Source organism: Chiloscyllium punctatum, chromosome 49 (assembly GCF_047496795.1).
Source record: "Chiloscyllium punctatum isolate Juve2018m chromosome 49, sChiPun1.3, whole genome shotgun sequence".
Taxonomy (NCBI): domain Eukaryota; kingdom Metazoa; phylum Chordata; class Chondrichthyes; order Orectolobiformes; family Hemiscylliidae; genus Chiloscyllium; species Chiloscyllium punctatum.
The window spans coordinates 45842666-45856253 of NC_092787.1; the positions used below are offsets into that span (position 1 = coordinate 45842666).

General features: G+C 41.4%; 1 protein-coding gene across 9 annotated transcripts in view; it reads left to right on the plus strand.

The window, feature by feature from the left end:
* The window catches only part of pnpla7b (patatin-like phospholipase domain containing 7b), a 340731-nt gene that overhangs the window by 272880 nt on the left and 54263 nt on the right, over window positions 1-13588 (plus strand). For all 9 annotated transcript variants that reach the window (XM_072566409.1, XM_072566407.1, XM_072566410.1 and 6 more), the window contains 2 exons: window positions 2547-2663; window positions 3691-3760. In XM_072566409.1, coding sequence (XP_072422510.1) covers window positions 2547-2663; window positions 3691-3760 — 187 coding nt within the window. The remainder of the gene's footprint in view (window positions 1-2546; window positions 2664-3690; window positions 3761-13588) is intronic.

Sequence of the window (13588 nt, forward strand, 5' to 3'; positions counted from 1 at the left end):
CCATCTTTTGTGGAGAGAGAAACAGAGTTAATGTCTCCAATGTGACTCTTCTTCAGAACTGTAGTCTTGGTAATCATATTTGACTAACTCATTTGCACTCTTTGAGGAAGTAACAAGCAGCATAGATAAAAAGGAATTTATGGATGTATAAATTAGTCAGAAAGCATTTGACGATGTGCCACATCAAAGGTTGCAATGCAAAATAAGAGTTGCGGGAAAAGGGTAACATGCTAATATGGATAGAGAATTATTTGGCTGATAGTTTTCAGGAGTACATAAATGGATTGTTTTCTGACTGGTTAAGTTGTCAGGAGTGGTGTGGTGCAGGGTTGCTGCCTCAATCATCTGTAATCTGTACAAATGACTCAGGTGAAGGGCTCAAATGTATGATTGCCAAATTTGCTCATGATGTGAAGATCTGAGCATAAACTGTGAAGAGGGCATGATAAATTTAGGATGGTTAAGTAAGTGTACAACAATTTGGAAGGTGGATTATAAAATGGGAAAATGAACTTCTCCACTTTGGCAGGAAGAATACAAAAGCTACATATTATTTTAACGGAAAGAAATTGAAGAACTTTGAGGTACAAAGGGGTCTGGGTATACGGCAAGATTTACAAAAAGATTAGTATGCAGGTACAGGAAGTGCTTTGGAAGGCTAACAGAATGTTGTCATTTATTGAAAGAGGGATGGAATATAAAATTAGAGAAGATTACCAACAGTAGTATAGAATGTTAGTAAGGCTACATGTCAACTACTAGGTACAGTTTTTGTCTCCTTATTTCAAGTCGGATATATATGGATTGTAAGCAGTCCAGAGAAGGTTCACTTGACTGATGTCTGAGTAGGGGTGAGGATTTTTTTTAAAGAGTTCCTACAGTGTGGAAACAGACCCTTTGGCTCAACAAGTCCACACTGAGCCTCCAAAGAGTAACCCACCTAAACCCATTCCTCTACCCTACATTTATCCCTGACTAATGTAGCTAACCTACACATCCCTGAATGCTATGGGCAACTTAGTATGGCCAGTTGTCTAGTGAGATAATGTTGGACTGGTTAGGCCCCTATCCTTGGGAGTTTAGAAGTCAAAAAGTGATTTTAGTGAGACACTTAATAACTTAAGGGGGCTCGGCAAGGTGGGTGCAGGTAGGATGTTTCTGATAGGTGAAAGGTAAAACTGGCTACTCAGTTTATCAGTGAAGGGTCTTCCAATTAAGATGGCAATGAGCAGCAAGTTTTTCTCTGAGGCCGAAGAATTTTGGAACTCTCCCTGAGAGTGATAGCAGTGGGGTCCTTGAATACTTTTAAGGTAGAGATATATTCTTAACTGACAAAGGACTTGGAGATTGTCAGAACTTAAATGGGAGAGTAGATTTGAGGTGTCAGTCAGATCAATCATGATTATCTGAAGCAGCTCAGGCTAGAAGACCAACCACTCCTAACGGGCATGTTTGTAAGACATTACCTTGGGTTTATTTCTATTAGTTTGTAAAGTTGACGGTGATCTACTTGATGCTTTTAAGATAATAAAAATATTTTAAAATGAGGCGAAGATTATTCCTTAATTGAGAGACTCCAGAACAAAGGGGTCACATTCTTAAAATTTGTTTTAATTTGAACAAAAAAAGGGCAGTGGGAATAAAGAACTATTTCCCACTAAAATACTGTGGATGCTCGGACAATTTAAGTTTTCAAACTCTGAATGATGGATTATTTGCAATTTTGGCGAAGTTGTTCGGGGAATGTGGTTAGAGGAGGATTTTTGATTTGGCGTGCTAATCTTTCATGATCTAATTGAATAGGCGAGCAGGTTTCAGGAGTTAAGCGGCCTACCCCTTTTCTTATGGAGCTGTCAAAAACTTCGTAAAGCCTTTCTGGAAAGGCACTGAAAGTGGAATTCTGTAATCTGTTAAAATTGCTATGTTTGTTCTCACTTTTAATACTTTTAGTTAATTAGCCTGATTCATAGTAGTGTGATCTGTCAGAGTGTGTCACCACTTTGTTTATCTAAGCGATCGATAGAGTACGAGGATGCCACTCATTATAGGCTTAAGGAAGCTGCTGCTGCCGTGGTTGTAGGTCCACTTGTTCCCAAATCTTTGAGTTTTGTCCCAAAGTTATGACAAAAACAAAAGCTGGAAATTTTAGCACCCTCTCTGACACAGAAGATAGACTGTAGACTAATCAGAGAATGCCAGATCTACTCAGCAGCTCGAGGCACTTTTTTTTCAGGTTGTGTTTCAGATTTCCAGCATCCACTGTTTTTGTGGTTAGGTCGAGTGTTGCACTCATTGTCTGATGGAGTAGGTGATCTGATGTCGATGGACTGGGTAAAGAGCTAGGAGAAAATGTGAGTGGAGTACAAATGCCAGAAGAGTAGAGTTCGGTTCAATGACTCGTTTCTGTGCTGTAGGGACTGTGTCAGAGTCACATGCTCAAACTGGTCTTTCTACAATGAAACACCTCTTCCAACTGTTTCCTGCAAATGGTGTGTCCATATGTCTCTGAAATGAAGTTTCATAACCAATGTGTTTTTAATCAACAGGAAATGACAAATGTTTTCAAGAAAGTGCTTGATTTAACATACCCAATCACCTCAATGTTCTCAGGATCTGCTTTTAACAGCAGCATCAGTAACACCTTTAAGGACAAACAGATAGAGGTAAGAGGTGTAGCCATAAGTATTGGTATCAGCTAATATAACCCTGTTCTTGAGCTGCCAACATGTTCAAAAGAGTACTGATGTCACCTTGACTGACTGTCAGCTTCCTTCTTGCAAAACCTACACTATTTTGCAGGGCTCCTAAATGTTCCCTTGGTTCAACATTCTCTTCTTCAACCACAGAATTCTAAACAGTCTTGCAATGTTTTATATACTAAATACTAGTTTAAATATTACGTGCTGGTTGTTATAATTAGTAACACTTGCCCCTGATGCCACATAGCGGGTAGTTGCTACGTAAACATTCAGTAGTTGATGTGCCTTAACATTTTATCCTGGAATTGTCGCACAGAACTTGCTATATTACTATGGGTCACTTGGTTGCACAGCACCAACTTGAACTGGTTTCTGTGCACAGTCCCAACTTGGCACTTTCCAATCTTTATGACTTGACTCATCTCTCAGTGGGTTTGAAAAGTGATCAAGAATTCCCAATCCCCTTGGTTGCCTGTTTCTGCACAGCAATGGCCTGGGGGCAATTCAGCAGCTGTAGTGTTGTTGTTAGAGGTTTCCAACATGAGATAATCTAAGGCAATTGAAATATGCACAACTATAACAAAATATTCGGTTTGGATGTAATGATCCACCTCTATACTTTGTGATAGATTTTCATGGCTATACAGCCTGTAAGATTCAGGCCATTTGAGCCATTCTAGCTTTCTGCTGTCCATGTAATCTCCCTCCCATTTATTTCCTTAATCTAAAAATCATTTTTTAAATCCTTCCATGTATGTAAATAACTTCTCCTTTAAATGTGTTCTTTTCCTCAATTGTTTCAAATTTGACCTTGTAGGTGATCATTCCCCACTATCCGTTTCCCCCCCCCCCCCTCACCATCCCAGTCTCCCTCCAGATTTAGTTTTTTTTTAATTCAGAAATTAGAACTGCTTGTTGATGGAAAAGGTTGGAGGGTACGACTGTGTTGCCTGTCCTGACACTGAAAGGATGCTACATGTTCTCTTTTCAGGATCTGTGGATTCCTTACTTTAACATCACGACAGATATAACTGCTTCTGCCATGCGGGTTCATACTGATGGTGAGTACACCGTGGTATTCTGAGCAGTCCTGCCTCCGCTACCTAATTTGCCTAGTTTATGTGATCAGTGATAATTTTACCCACCTAACTAGGGAGATGCTGTTGAATCATTAACACAGGAGATTTAAACCTCCATTCTTAGCATTGTAAAAAGTTAATACTTATTTTGGCAACTCCACCTCCGTTGGTGATCTTCGGTTGTTCGATGTCTCTGCACCGCCATTGATCTGATCACATTGATTGGCCCACACCCTGGTGATAGATGTCCCAGGAAAATGTTACTTGTCACTGAGAGCCTTGTTGTGGTACTTTGTTACTTCAGTTCTGTGAAATTGAATTTGTTTTCAAAGTTTAAAAACACTTTTAATATAGGATTGAAGTATACACTCACAATCCCCACTCTCCAAATTTCTGTTGTTCCGGATAGAAGATTGGCTAACTAACAGAAGAGGAGTTGCAATAAGGAGGACATTTTCAAAATGGCAACCTGCAGCTAGTGGTGTGCGACAAGAGTCAGTGCTAGGACCACAATTATTGATATATGTTAATGATTTGGATGGGGAAGTGAATATGCTATTGCCAAGTTTGCGAGTGACACAAAAATAGGCGGAAGGGCAAATGGTGAGGATGACACAGAGTCAGCAGAGGGATATTGGCAGATTAAATTAGTGGACAAAAACGTGACAGATGGAATATAATGTGGGAAAATGTAACTTTGGTCACATTTTTATATGAAAGTGTGCACTTTGGCAGGAAGAATGTGGAGATGAATATTATGAATTTGTGGGCGGCACGGTGGCACAGTGGTTAGCACTGCTGCCTCACAGCACCAGAGACCCGGGTTCATTCCCGCCTCAAGCGACTCTCTGTGTAGAGTTTGCACATTCTCCCCGTGTCTGCGTGGGTTTCCTCCGGGTGCTCCGGTTTCCTCCCACAATCCAAAAATGTGCATGTTAGGTGAATTGACCATGCTAAATTGTCCGTAGTGTTAGGTGAAGGGGTGAATGTAGGAGTATGGGTCTGGGTGGTATACGCTTCGGCGGGTCGGTGTGGACTTGTTGGGCCGAAGGGCCTGTTTCCACACTGTAAGTAATCTAATCTAATCTAATCTAATTATTTAAATGGAGAAAGACTGCAGAAAGCTACAGAAGAGAGGATTTGGAAGTCAATAAAGTGAATCAATAAAAGTTAGCATCCAAGTTCATCAGGTAATGGGGAAGGAATATGGCGTGTTGGCCTTTTATGTCAAAAGGAATTGAGTGTAAAAGTTCAGAGGTTTTGCTAAAATTGAACAAGGCACTAGTCAGACTACACCTGAAATTCTGTGAACAGGTTTGGTCCCCTTATCTAAGAAAAGACATACTTCTTTAGAATGCAGACATTTTGATGAAAAATCATTCTGGCCTCAAAACGTTAATTCTGTTTTTCTCTACATAGATGCTGCCAGACCTGCTGAGTTTCTCCAATATTTTCTGTTTTTATTACATTGTAGTCTTGTCTCTTTGGGGTTGTAAAATCGGCTCACGAGCTTAGTGACTATTTCTAATATCTGTAATAACAACACTGGCTGACAGATGCAAGAATGGTATAGGCTATTCAGCCTCAGGTCTACGTCACCATTTATTAAGATCGTGGGTGATCCATAACTAGTCCCCTCAGTTCAGAGATAAAAGGGATTTTTATTTTCAACAACAAACTGCTGTTTTAGGGATGTCATTTTTGTTTAAAGCACAAGAGTATTATGGATAGAAACGTGTTGCATGATCTTGGGATATCCTAAGTCACTTTACCATGAATGAAGTACTTGAGAAATGAAATGCGAGAAACATAATAACCAGAACTTAATCCCATATTCATTCTTATTTGCAATGAAAAATGTAGAAATTAGTATTTGAATTTGAAATTTCACCACTTTCAGTGTGTGGAACAGGTGTAACTACTAAGTGAGTGAATTATAATGTAATGAGGCAAACAATATGCAAATTATTGGATTACTTTATATTCTGTGGGTTATAATTTCTTTGAATTTAATCTATCTTGGTGCTAATATTCCTCGAATGATGCCTGTCCATGTTTTCAGAGGGTGAAGTTTGTGTAGTGTCTGAATGATCATTATTTGAAACTTTGCTCTCCACACCCCAAAACTCTTTATCCACTCTGTCACAGATGATGGGAGCTCAAGAAATCAGAGTAAATGCTTGACCAATCCAAGAGCCAGTGTTGCAGTCCTGTGGATTAATTTTAATGCCTTCATGTGGTGTCAGTGCCCAAACTTCGATATCCTGATATTTTTCAGAGGGCAGGTGAAAATATGAACCAGTTATTGTAAACCACCAATGTATATTAGCATTCAAAGATAAAAGCAATTCCTTTGTGTAGGTTAATATTATCTCTGTAATAGTTGCAATTGTAACATATATCAACTGATGCTTGGTCCAGCCTCACTGCAGTGGGGTGCTAAGCATCAAGCCCTGCTATTCCTGGCGAAAGAAAGACTTTTGAAAGCAGGCCAGAATCCTACTTTACCTGATTTTCAGATCCAGATTGACAGAAAACACTGATCAGATTTCCATACTTAACAGGAATTGCTATTTATTACAAGTAAATAGAGTGTAGCTACAGGTAAACAATTCCGAACATCAGCATATAACTCTACTAGTTAAAGCTGTACTCCCCTTTATGCACAAAAAAAAGGTGTCTTAGTTAGAAGGAAAGACTGGAAAAGAAGTTCAATGTTTCTATTTGCAGGATCTACTGAGATGATCCTTGTGCTGCTGTTTGATCTTCCTTCTCTGGATGCTTACACTGGTTTATAGGAGTCCTGCGCTAACTGGTTCACATTTTATAAAGGCCTATGCATTATTCATCAAATGACCAAGCTTACAGCCACTGACAGAGGAAAATTAAATTGGTTTCCTTTAGTTTTAATGTCGCTTTGACAGTGGAGAACAGAGAGAGGTCCTGAGTTAGTGGTGACTTGTAGGCTTCTCACGATCTTCTTCACAGTACCAAGCTGTTCAGTCACCTGATAAACCCAGTTGTCAGCAGGTGGAAGGTCTTTGTTGGCAATGACTGGTCACTAGTTCACAGACCAATCAGTTGCTTTTAGCCCGCTGAACCTCCATTTGACACACTCTTGGCTCCAGCTTGTCTGCACTTTCAACTCCTATGTGAACCAGCAGCTGTGGAAACAGTGCTCACAATGAGTGTCAAGTCACTTGCTTTCAGAAACATGCAACAATCCTTCAGCAATCCTTTATCCTTGACTTCAAGATAGTTCTTTTCCCATTTGCCACTTAAAAATACTGAAAAATAAGATTATAATCTTTTTCACAGCATAACTGCAAGCTTAATTGGGTTCTTGTATGGTTCTCCTACACGCCTTAAAATCAAAAAGACTTTTATGGAATTGACAAAATGTGGCTGCTGCCAAACATTCCCCAGGAGTCACCGTTGATAAATGCACTGAGCAGCAGCAATCCCAAGTTTGGTTCTTGACCTGTTCACAGCTAACTTACCTCAGCTGGAGCACAGTTGGACAACCACAATGTTGGATTCAGAGAGGGAGACGATGCTGCCACTGTGTTTATTCCTGATCACGAACCAGTGATGGCTACTCATAAGACTTTCTGTGGGATTTCAGTTAAAGGCTACATTGAGCCCAAATATGATATCCACATTGTTCAATATGCTGCAAATCCACCCTGCCTCAGTTCACTCAGGAGAATTGTTTGAATTACCATCATCCCTTGGGGACAAAAAAATTCTAGTTTGACACTTGGAGAGAAATAAGGGGGATAAATAATTTAAGTAAAGATTATCTAAATTTTATTTTAAAAAAGACATACTAATCAAATAGTTCTGCAATACAGCTTGGTATCAAATTGTGTTGATAATGTCTATAGAACATCTTATGATGTTTTATTGCAACAACGGCACTACATAAATGCGTTGTTGACTGCTAATCCAGATTGTGACATTTCCTGTTCATATCTGCGAAATGTCGAGTTTTCAAATGGTCCTCAGTAGCACTGCATGATTCTGTAATGTAACAGCCCTTCTCCTCTAATCAGAGTGCAGTTCAATAAAGAAAACCTTCATTGTACTTTAAAGACTGATTGCATTGGTATTGATTTTTTTTTCACTACCAAATCAAGGTCATAGCATAGTATTCCCATACTTTCACTGAATCTCCTGCCTTTGTATCCTTTCAGATTTTGACTTCCTGTCAATGAAACAAAGCACTTGCTTGCTGTTCTCTTGTTATAAATCTTGCAAATGCCCCACTTTGTTTCCAGCACCTGTGTCAGTGGATTGAAAGCCTGGCCTCAGAGAGGAAACAGGAGAAAGTGTCTGAGAAAGTTCTTTATCATCCGTCAGATTGTTGCAACAATCCTGCCAGGTGTCGTGCTGTTTAACAGCCACGCCATTGAGACAGTTTCTGGCTTGATTTCTGTTTCATGCCTTTTTCTCTCCTATTTCAGAATGGTGGAATTGTTCAGCCCAATGAAGCTTAGCATCTTGAGTGTCTCATTACGTTTGGGCACAGAACAGCTCACGCAGCCTGACATTTCTATGAGAAATGCCCACTGTTCTACCTCTGGGTAGCTGGTGAAGATGAAATTGAATAAGCTATCATCCAAACAGGAGCAAAAGCTCTGGGACATAGTAAGTGTCAGACTTCATACCGTAAACATTGGGTAACCTGGTGAAGTCCTATCTTACATACCCATTGCTGTAGCAGTGATTTCCCTCGATCCTTCTCACATTGAAGCGGCTGCATTTTGAAAAAGAAAAGAATTGAATTTATATGCCGCATTTTATGGCCACCAAACAGCTCAAACCACTTCACAGTGAATTAGCATTCTAATGTCAGAAAAGTAGCAGTCATTTTGCACACACACAACTCTTGTGCACAGCAACATGCTCATAGTTGTTTTTGCTGCAAACGCAGTTTCAGACTTCCAGCATCCGCACTATTTTCCTTTATCTGTTTTCGGGAGTTTGATTGAAGGGCAAGTGTGAGCCAGACATCAGAAATAATCCCCCTCTCCTCATAATACTGTAGTCTTCTACATCTACCTGAGAGCTCAGACACGGCCTCAATTTAATGGCTCATTTGAAAGAGCTTTCTCACTGGCCTATCAGCCTGGAGGTTTTAACTGCAGTCCCAGAGTGGGGTTTCACCCCATAATCTTTGGACTCGGGTGAAAATGCTTCCCATTTGTTTTTTGTTAACAAATGGAACCTACTCATGTCAGATAACCAGAGAAGAAGACACTTCCCAGTATTTTACATTATGCTTTATTTTTCCTATCCTTAAATTAGAGCATTTTATTCTTACAGCAGTCAGACAGAGCTCTGTCAAAAAAGCATTTCCTTATACAAGTGCGGCAGCTCCTCCTTTCCCCGTAATTTGGGAAATAGTAATGATCGCAACAGTCTGTGGGGAAATAACTGGGGCCCTGACATATCTTTGTGGCGTCCCTAAATACAGGGAGGTGCCAGAGGACTGGATGGTTGCTCATGTTGACCCCCTGTACAAGAAGGGCAATAGGGATATTCCAGTAACTACAGACCAGTGAGCCTGTCATCAGTGGTGGGAAAGTTGCTGGAGAAGGTGCAGAGGGATAGGATCTATTTATATTTAGAAAGGAGTGGGCTTATCAGTGTTAGGCAACATGGTTTGTGCGGGGAGATTGCGCCTTACCAACTTAATCGAGTTCTTTGAGGAAGTGACCAAGTTGATAGATGAAGGAAGGGCTGTCGTTGTCATATCCATGGACTTAAGTAAGGCATTTGATAAGGTTCCCCGTGGTAGACTAATAGAGAAAGTGAAGCTATATGGTGTACAGGGTGTTCTAGCTCGGTGGATAAAGAATTGGTTGAGCAACAGGAGACAGAGTAGTAGTTGAAGGGAGTTTTTCGAAATGGAGAAAGGTGACCAGTGGTGTTCCACAGGGGTCAGTGCTGGGGCCACTGTTGTTTGTGATATACATAAATGATCTGGAAGAGGGCACTGTTGGTATGATCAGCAAGTTTGCAGATGACACGAAGATTGGTGGAGTAGCAGAAAGCATAAGGGACTGTCAGAGAATACAGGAGAATATAGATAGACTGGAGAGTTGTGTGGAAAAGTGGCAGATGGCTTTCAATCCAGACAAATGTGAGGTGATGCATTTAGGCAAGTCTAATTCTAGAGCGAATTATACAATGAACGGAAGAGCCTTGGAAAAGTTGATAGGCAGAGACATCTGGGAGAGCAGGTCCATTGTACCCTGAAGGTTGCTGCACAGGTGGACAGAATGGTCAAGAAGGCAGATAGTATGCTTGCCTTCTTTGGACGGGGTATTGAGTTTAAGAGCTGGCAAGTCATGTTAAAATTGTACACGACTTTGATTCAGCTGCATTTAGACTACTGTGTACAGTTCTGATCACCCGCACATTACCAAAAGGATGTGGACGCTTTGGAGAGGGGGCAAAGAAGGTTTACAAGGATGTTGCCTGGTACGGAAGGTGCTAGCTATGAAGAGAGGTTGAGTAGGTTAGATTCGTTTTCATTAGAAAAAAGGAGATTGAAGGGGGACCTGATAGAGGTTTACAAAATCATGAAGGGTATAGACAGGGTGGATAGAGATGAGCTTTTTCCCAGGGTGAAAGGATTCAATAACGAGAGGTCATGCTTTCAAGGTGAGAGGTGGAAAGTTTAAGGGGGATACACGCGGCAAGTACTTCACACAAAGGGTGGTGGGCGTTTGGAACGCATTGGCAGCAGAGGTGGTAGAGGCAGGCACGGTAGATTCATGTAAGATGCGTCTGGACAGATGCATGAGTAGGTGGGGAGCACAAGGATACAGATGGTTAGGAATTGGGCGACAGGTTTGGACAGTAGATTTGGATCGGCTCAGGCTTGGAGGGCCGAAGGGCCTGTTCCTGGGCTGTACATTTTCTTTGTTCTGTGGTTCAGATATCTTGGTGCTCCTCAGTTTAGTGAGAATGAGCACACCTATATGGAACTCAGGAGTTAGAGCAAAGCATTTAGCATTTTAGATAGCCCTACTCCCACAATTCAACAAGATCATGGCAGATCTAGTTTCAATCTCAAATCCATTTCCCCAACTACACCTCTGGCCCATAAGCCTGGACTCCCATGTTTGTCAAAAATCAGTATTCCTCAGTCTTCAATGAACGCAATGACCATGTCTCTCTCACTTCCTAAAAGAATTCTGCATCCTCTGAGAGAAAACAAATTCTTCTAAAATCTCTAGCTCAAAAGGGACTCTGCTTATTCATAAAGGGGTGGCCCGGTGGCTCAGTGTTCAGCACTACTGCCTCGCAGCACCAGGGACTCTGGTTTGATTCCACCCTTGGGCCACTGTGTGGAGTTTGCCATTCTCCATGTATCTGTGTGGGTTTCCCTCCTGGGTTATCCAGCTTCCTTCCAAAGTTGTGCAGGTGAGGTGGATTAGCCATGGGAAATAGTCCATAGTGTCCAGGGATGTGCAGGCTAGGTGTATTAGCCATGGGAAATGCAGAATTACAGGGATAAGGTAGGGGCTTGGGTCTGGGTGGGATGCTCTTCAGAGGGTCAGTGTGGACTCTATGGGCCAAATGGCCACCTCCAACACTGTAGGGATTCTGTGATTAACTCTAGTCACCCAACAAGAAGAAACACCCTCTCTGTGTCTAGCCTATGAAGTCTCCTCGTGACTTGGTGTTTCACCAGGATGTCTTTTCATTTTTCTAAACTCCAGTGGATAGAGGCACAACTGTTGCATAGCAACATAGAAAAATAGGAGCAGGAGTAGGCCATTCACCTTTTGTGTGTTCTACCATTCATGATAATGGGTGATCATCCAACTGAGTGCCCTATTCCTATTTTCTCCCCATACCCACTGTTCCTGTTGGTCCTATGGACTGTGTTGAGCTCCTTCTTAAAAACATTCAGTATTGTGGCTTCAACTGCTTTCTGTGGCAGAGAATTCCACACATGCACCACTCTCTGGGTGAAGACATTTCACCTCATCTCAGTTGTAAATGGCTCACCCTTTAGTCAGTGACACCAATTCTGGACTCTCAATCTTCAGGAACATTTTTCCTGTGTTTACCTGTCTACTCCTGTTGTAATTTTATAGTTTCCTATGAGATTCTTCCCTCATTCTTTAAACTCCAGTGAATGTAGTCCTGACCAGTCCAGTGTCTCTTCGGATGTCAGTCCTGCTATCCCAGGCATCAGTCCAGGAAAGCTTTGCTGCATTCCCTCCATCACCAGAACATTCATCCTCCGATAAGGAGACCAAAACTGCGCTCACAGGTGTGGTCTCACTTAGGCTCGGTATAGTTGTGGCATGCCGTCCCTGCTCCTATACTGTTTAACCTTTCTTCACAAAATAAGGCCTTCATCTCAGAAATGAGGTGAGTGAACCTCCTCTTAACTGCTTGCAATATAATTAGATCCTTTATGTTTTAGAACTGGATGGTGTAAGAGGGTCTTCAAAGAAATTTAAGGTGCAGCTAATATATCCAGCAGTTAGCCGGCATGCAATGTCGACTTGCTTTCAAATTCAAGAATTTCTTCAAGGATTTGAAGAACAAGTAAATTACTTCTCAGTGATAATTTTCCTCAGAAAAGGATTTCCTTTTGTTATAACTGGAGGATTGACTGCGGTAAACTCGATGAGAAAATGAGGACTGCAGATGCTGGAGATCAGAGCTGAAAATGTGTTGCTGGAAAAGTGCAGCAGGTCAGGCAGCATCCAAGGAGCAGGAGAATCGACGTTTCGGACGTTCCTGAAGAAGGGCTGATGCCCGAAACGTTGATTCTCCTGTTCCTTGGATGCTGCCTGACCTGCTGCGCTTTTCCAGCAACACATTTTCAGCTCTGCGGTAAACTCGATGTCATGCAAGTGACAAGTGAACTTGTTCCAAACGTTCTTTACAGCTTAGTCCCCGAGTGTTGGCAGGTGGCCGGTGCCTGAATGCAACTTAGTGTTCACTCTTTCCTGTCATCTTTCCTCATGCGAAGGATTCCTCAGAAGCATCCAAGCTGGAGGAGGACGAAAGTATGCAAATGTTGAACTTCTGAACTGCAGACAGCAGACGATTGAGAAACATTCTGAGGTGAAATTGAGTTGGGGTGCGTGCTGCTGCCCAGATGAGTATTCTCCCACACTCACTTCAATAGAACAGAATATCTCCAGGGTGTCTAATAATAGGAGTCCAACATGTTTCTGCACATTTACTTAGCCTTCCATTTCTATTTTCACACCAATGGTGTTGTCAGCATCTTAAATATTGGGTTAACATTTTGATGGTAAACTCTGAACAAAATATTCAAGGCATTGTTGCACACCAAGAATGCTTCTCATTCCAGAAACTGACAGGCCTATTGTATATTTCCAGCATCTTCCATTTTTGTTTTAATAATTAATAGCCTTGTTTCATGCAGATGTTAAATATGCAGAGAACAAAGCAGTCTGTACCCAGTGTCGAAAATAACTACATAGCAATGTCTGGAGTGTGACATGACATTCTCGCCAGCCCAACTATTACAGCCAAACGCCATGTCTGTGATCGAATAATTACGGGCCATCCTCCAATATCATCACCTATTGAACCCCTACTTTCAGAATTACTAAGTACAGTAAACATTAGCTAGTACCTTGTGTCCCAGTTGGTCAAATATTCTGGTTGATGATTAGGTGGATTGATGATTAGGTGGACCACTTCAGTGTAAAAACTAAGAAATAGAACGTAATTCAGAGGGAATAGACATCAGTGTTATACTTCATTTCCCCATAAATCACTTAAATAATAATGTAACTTTGC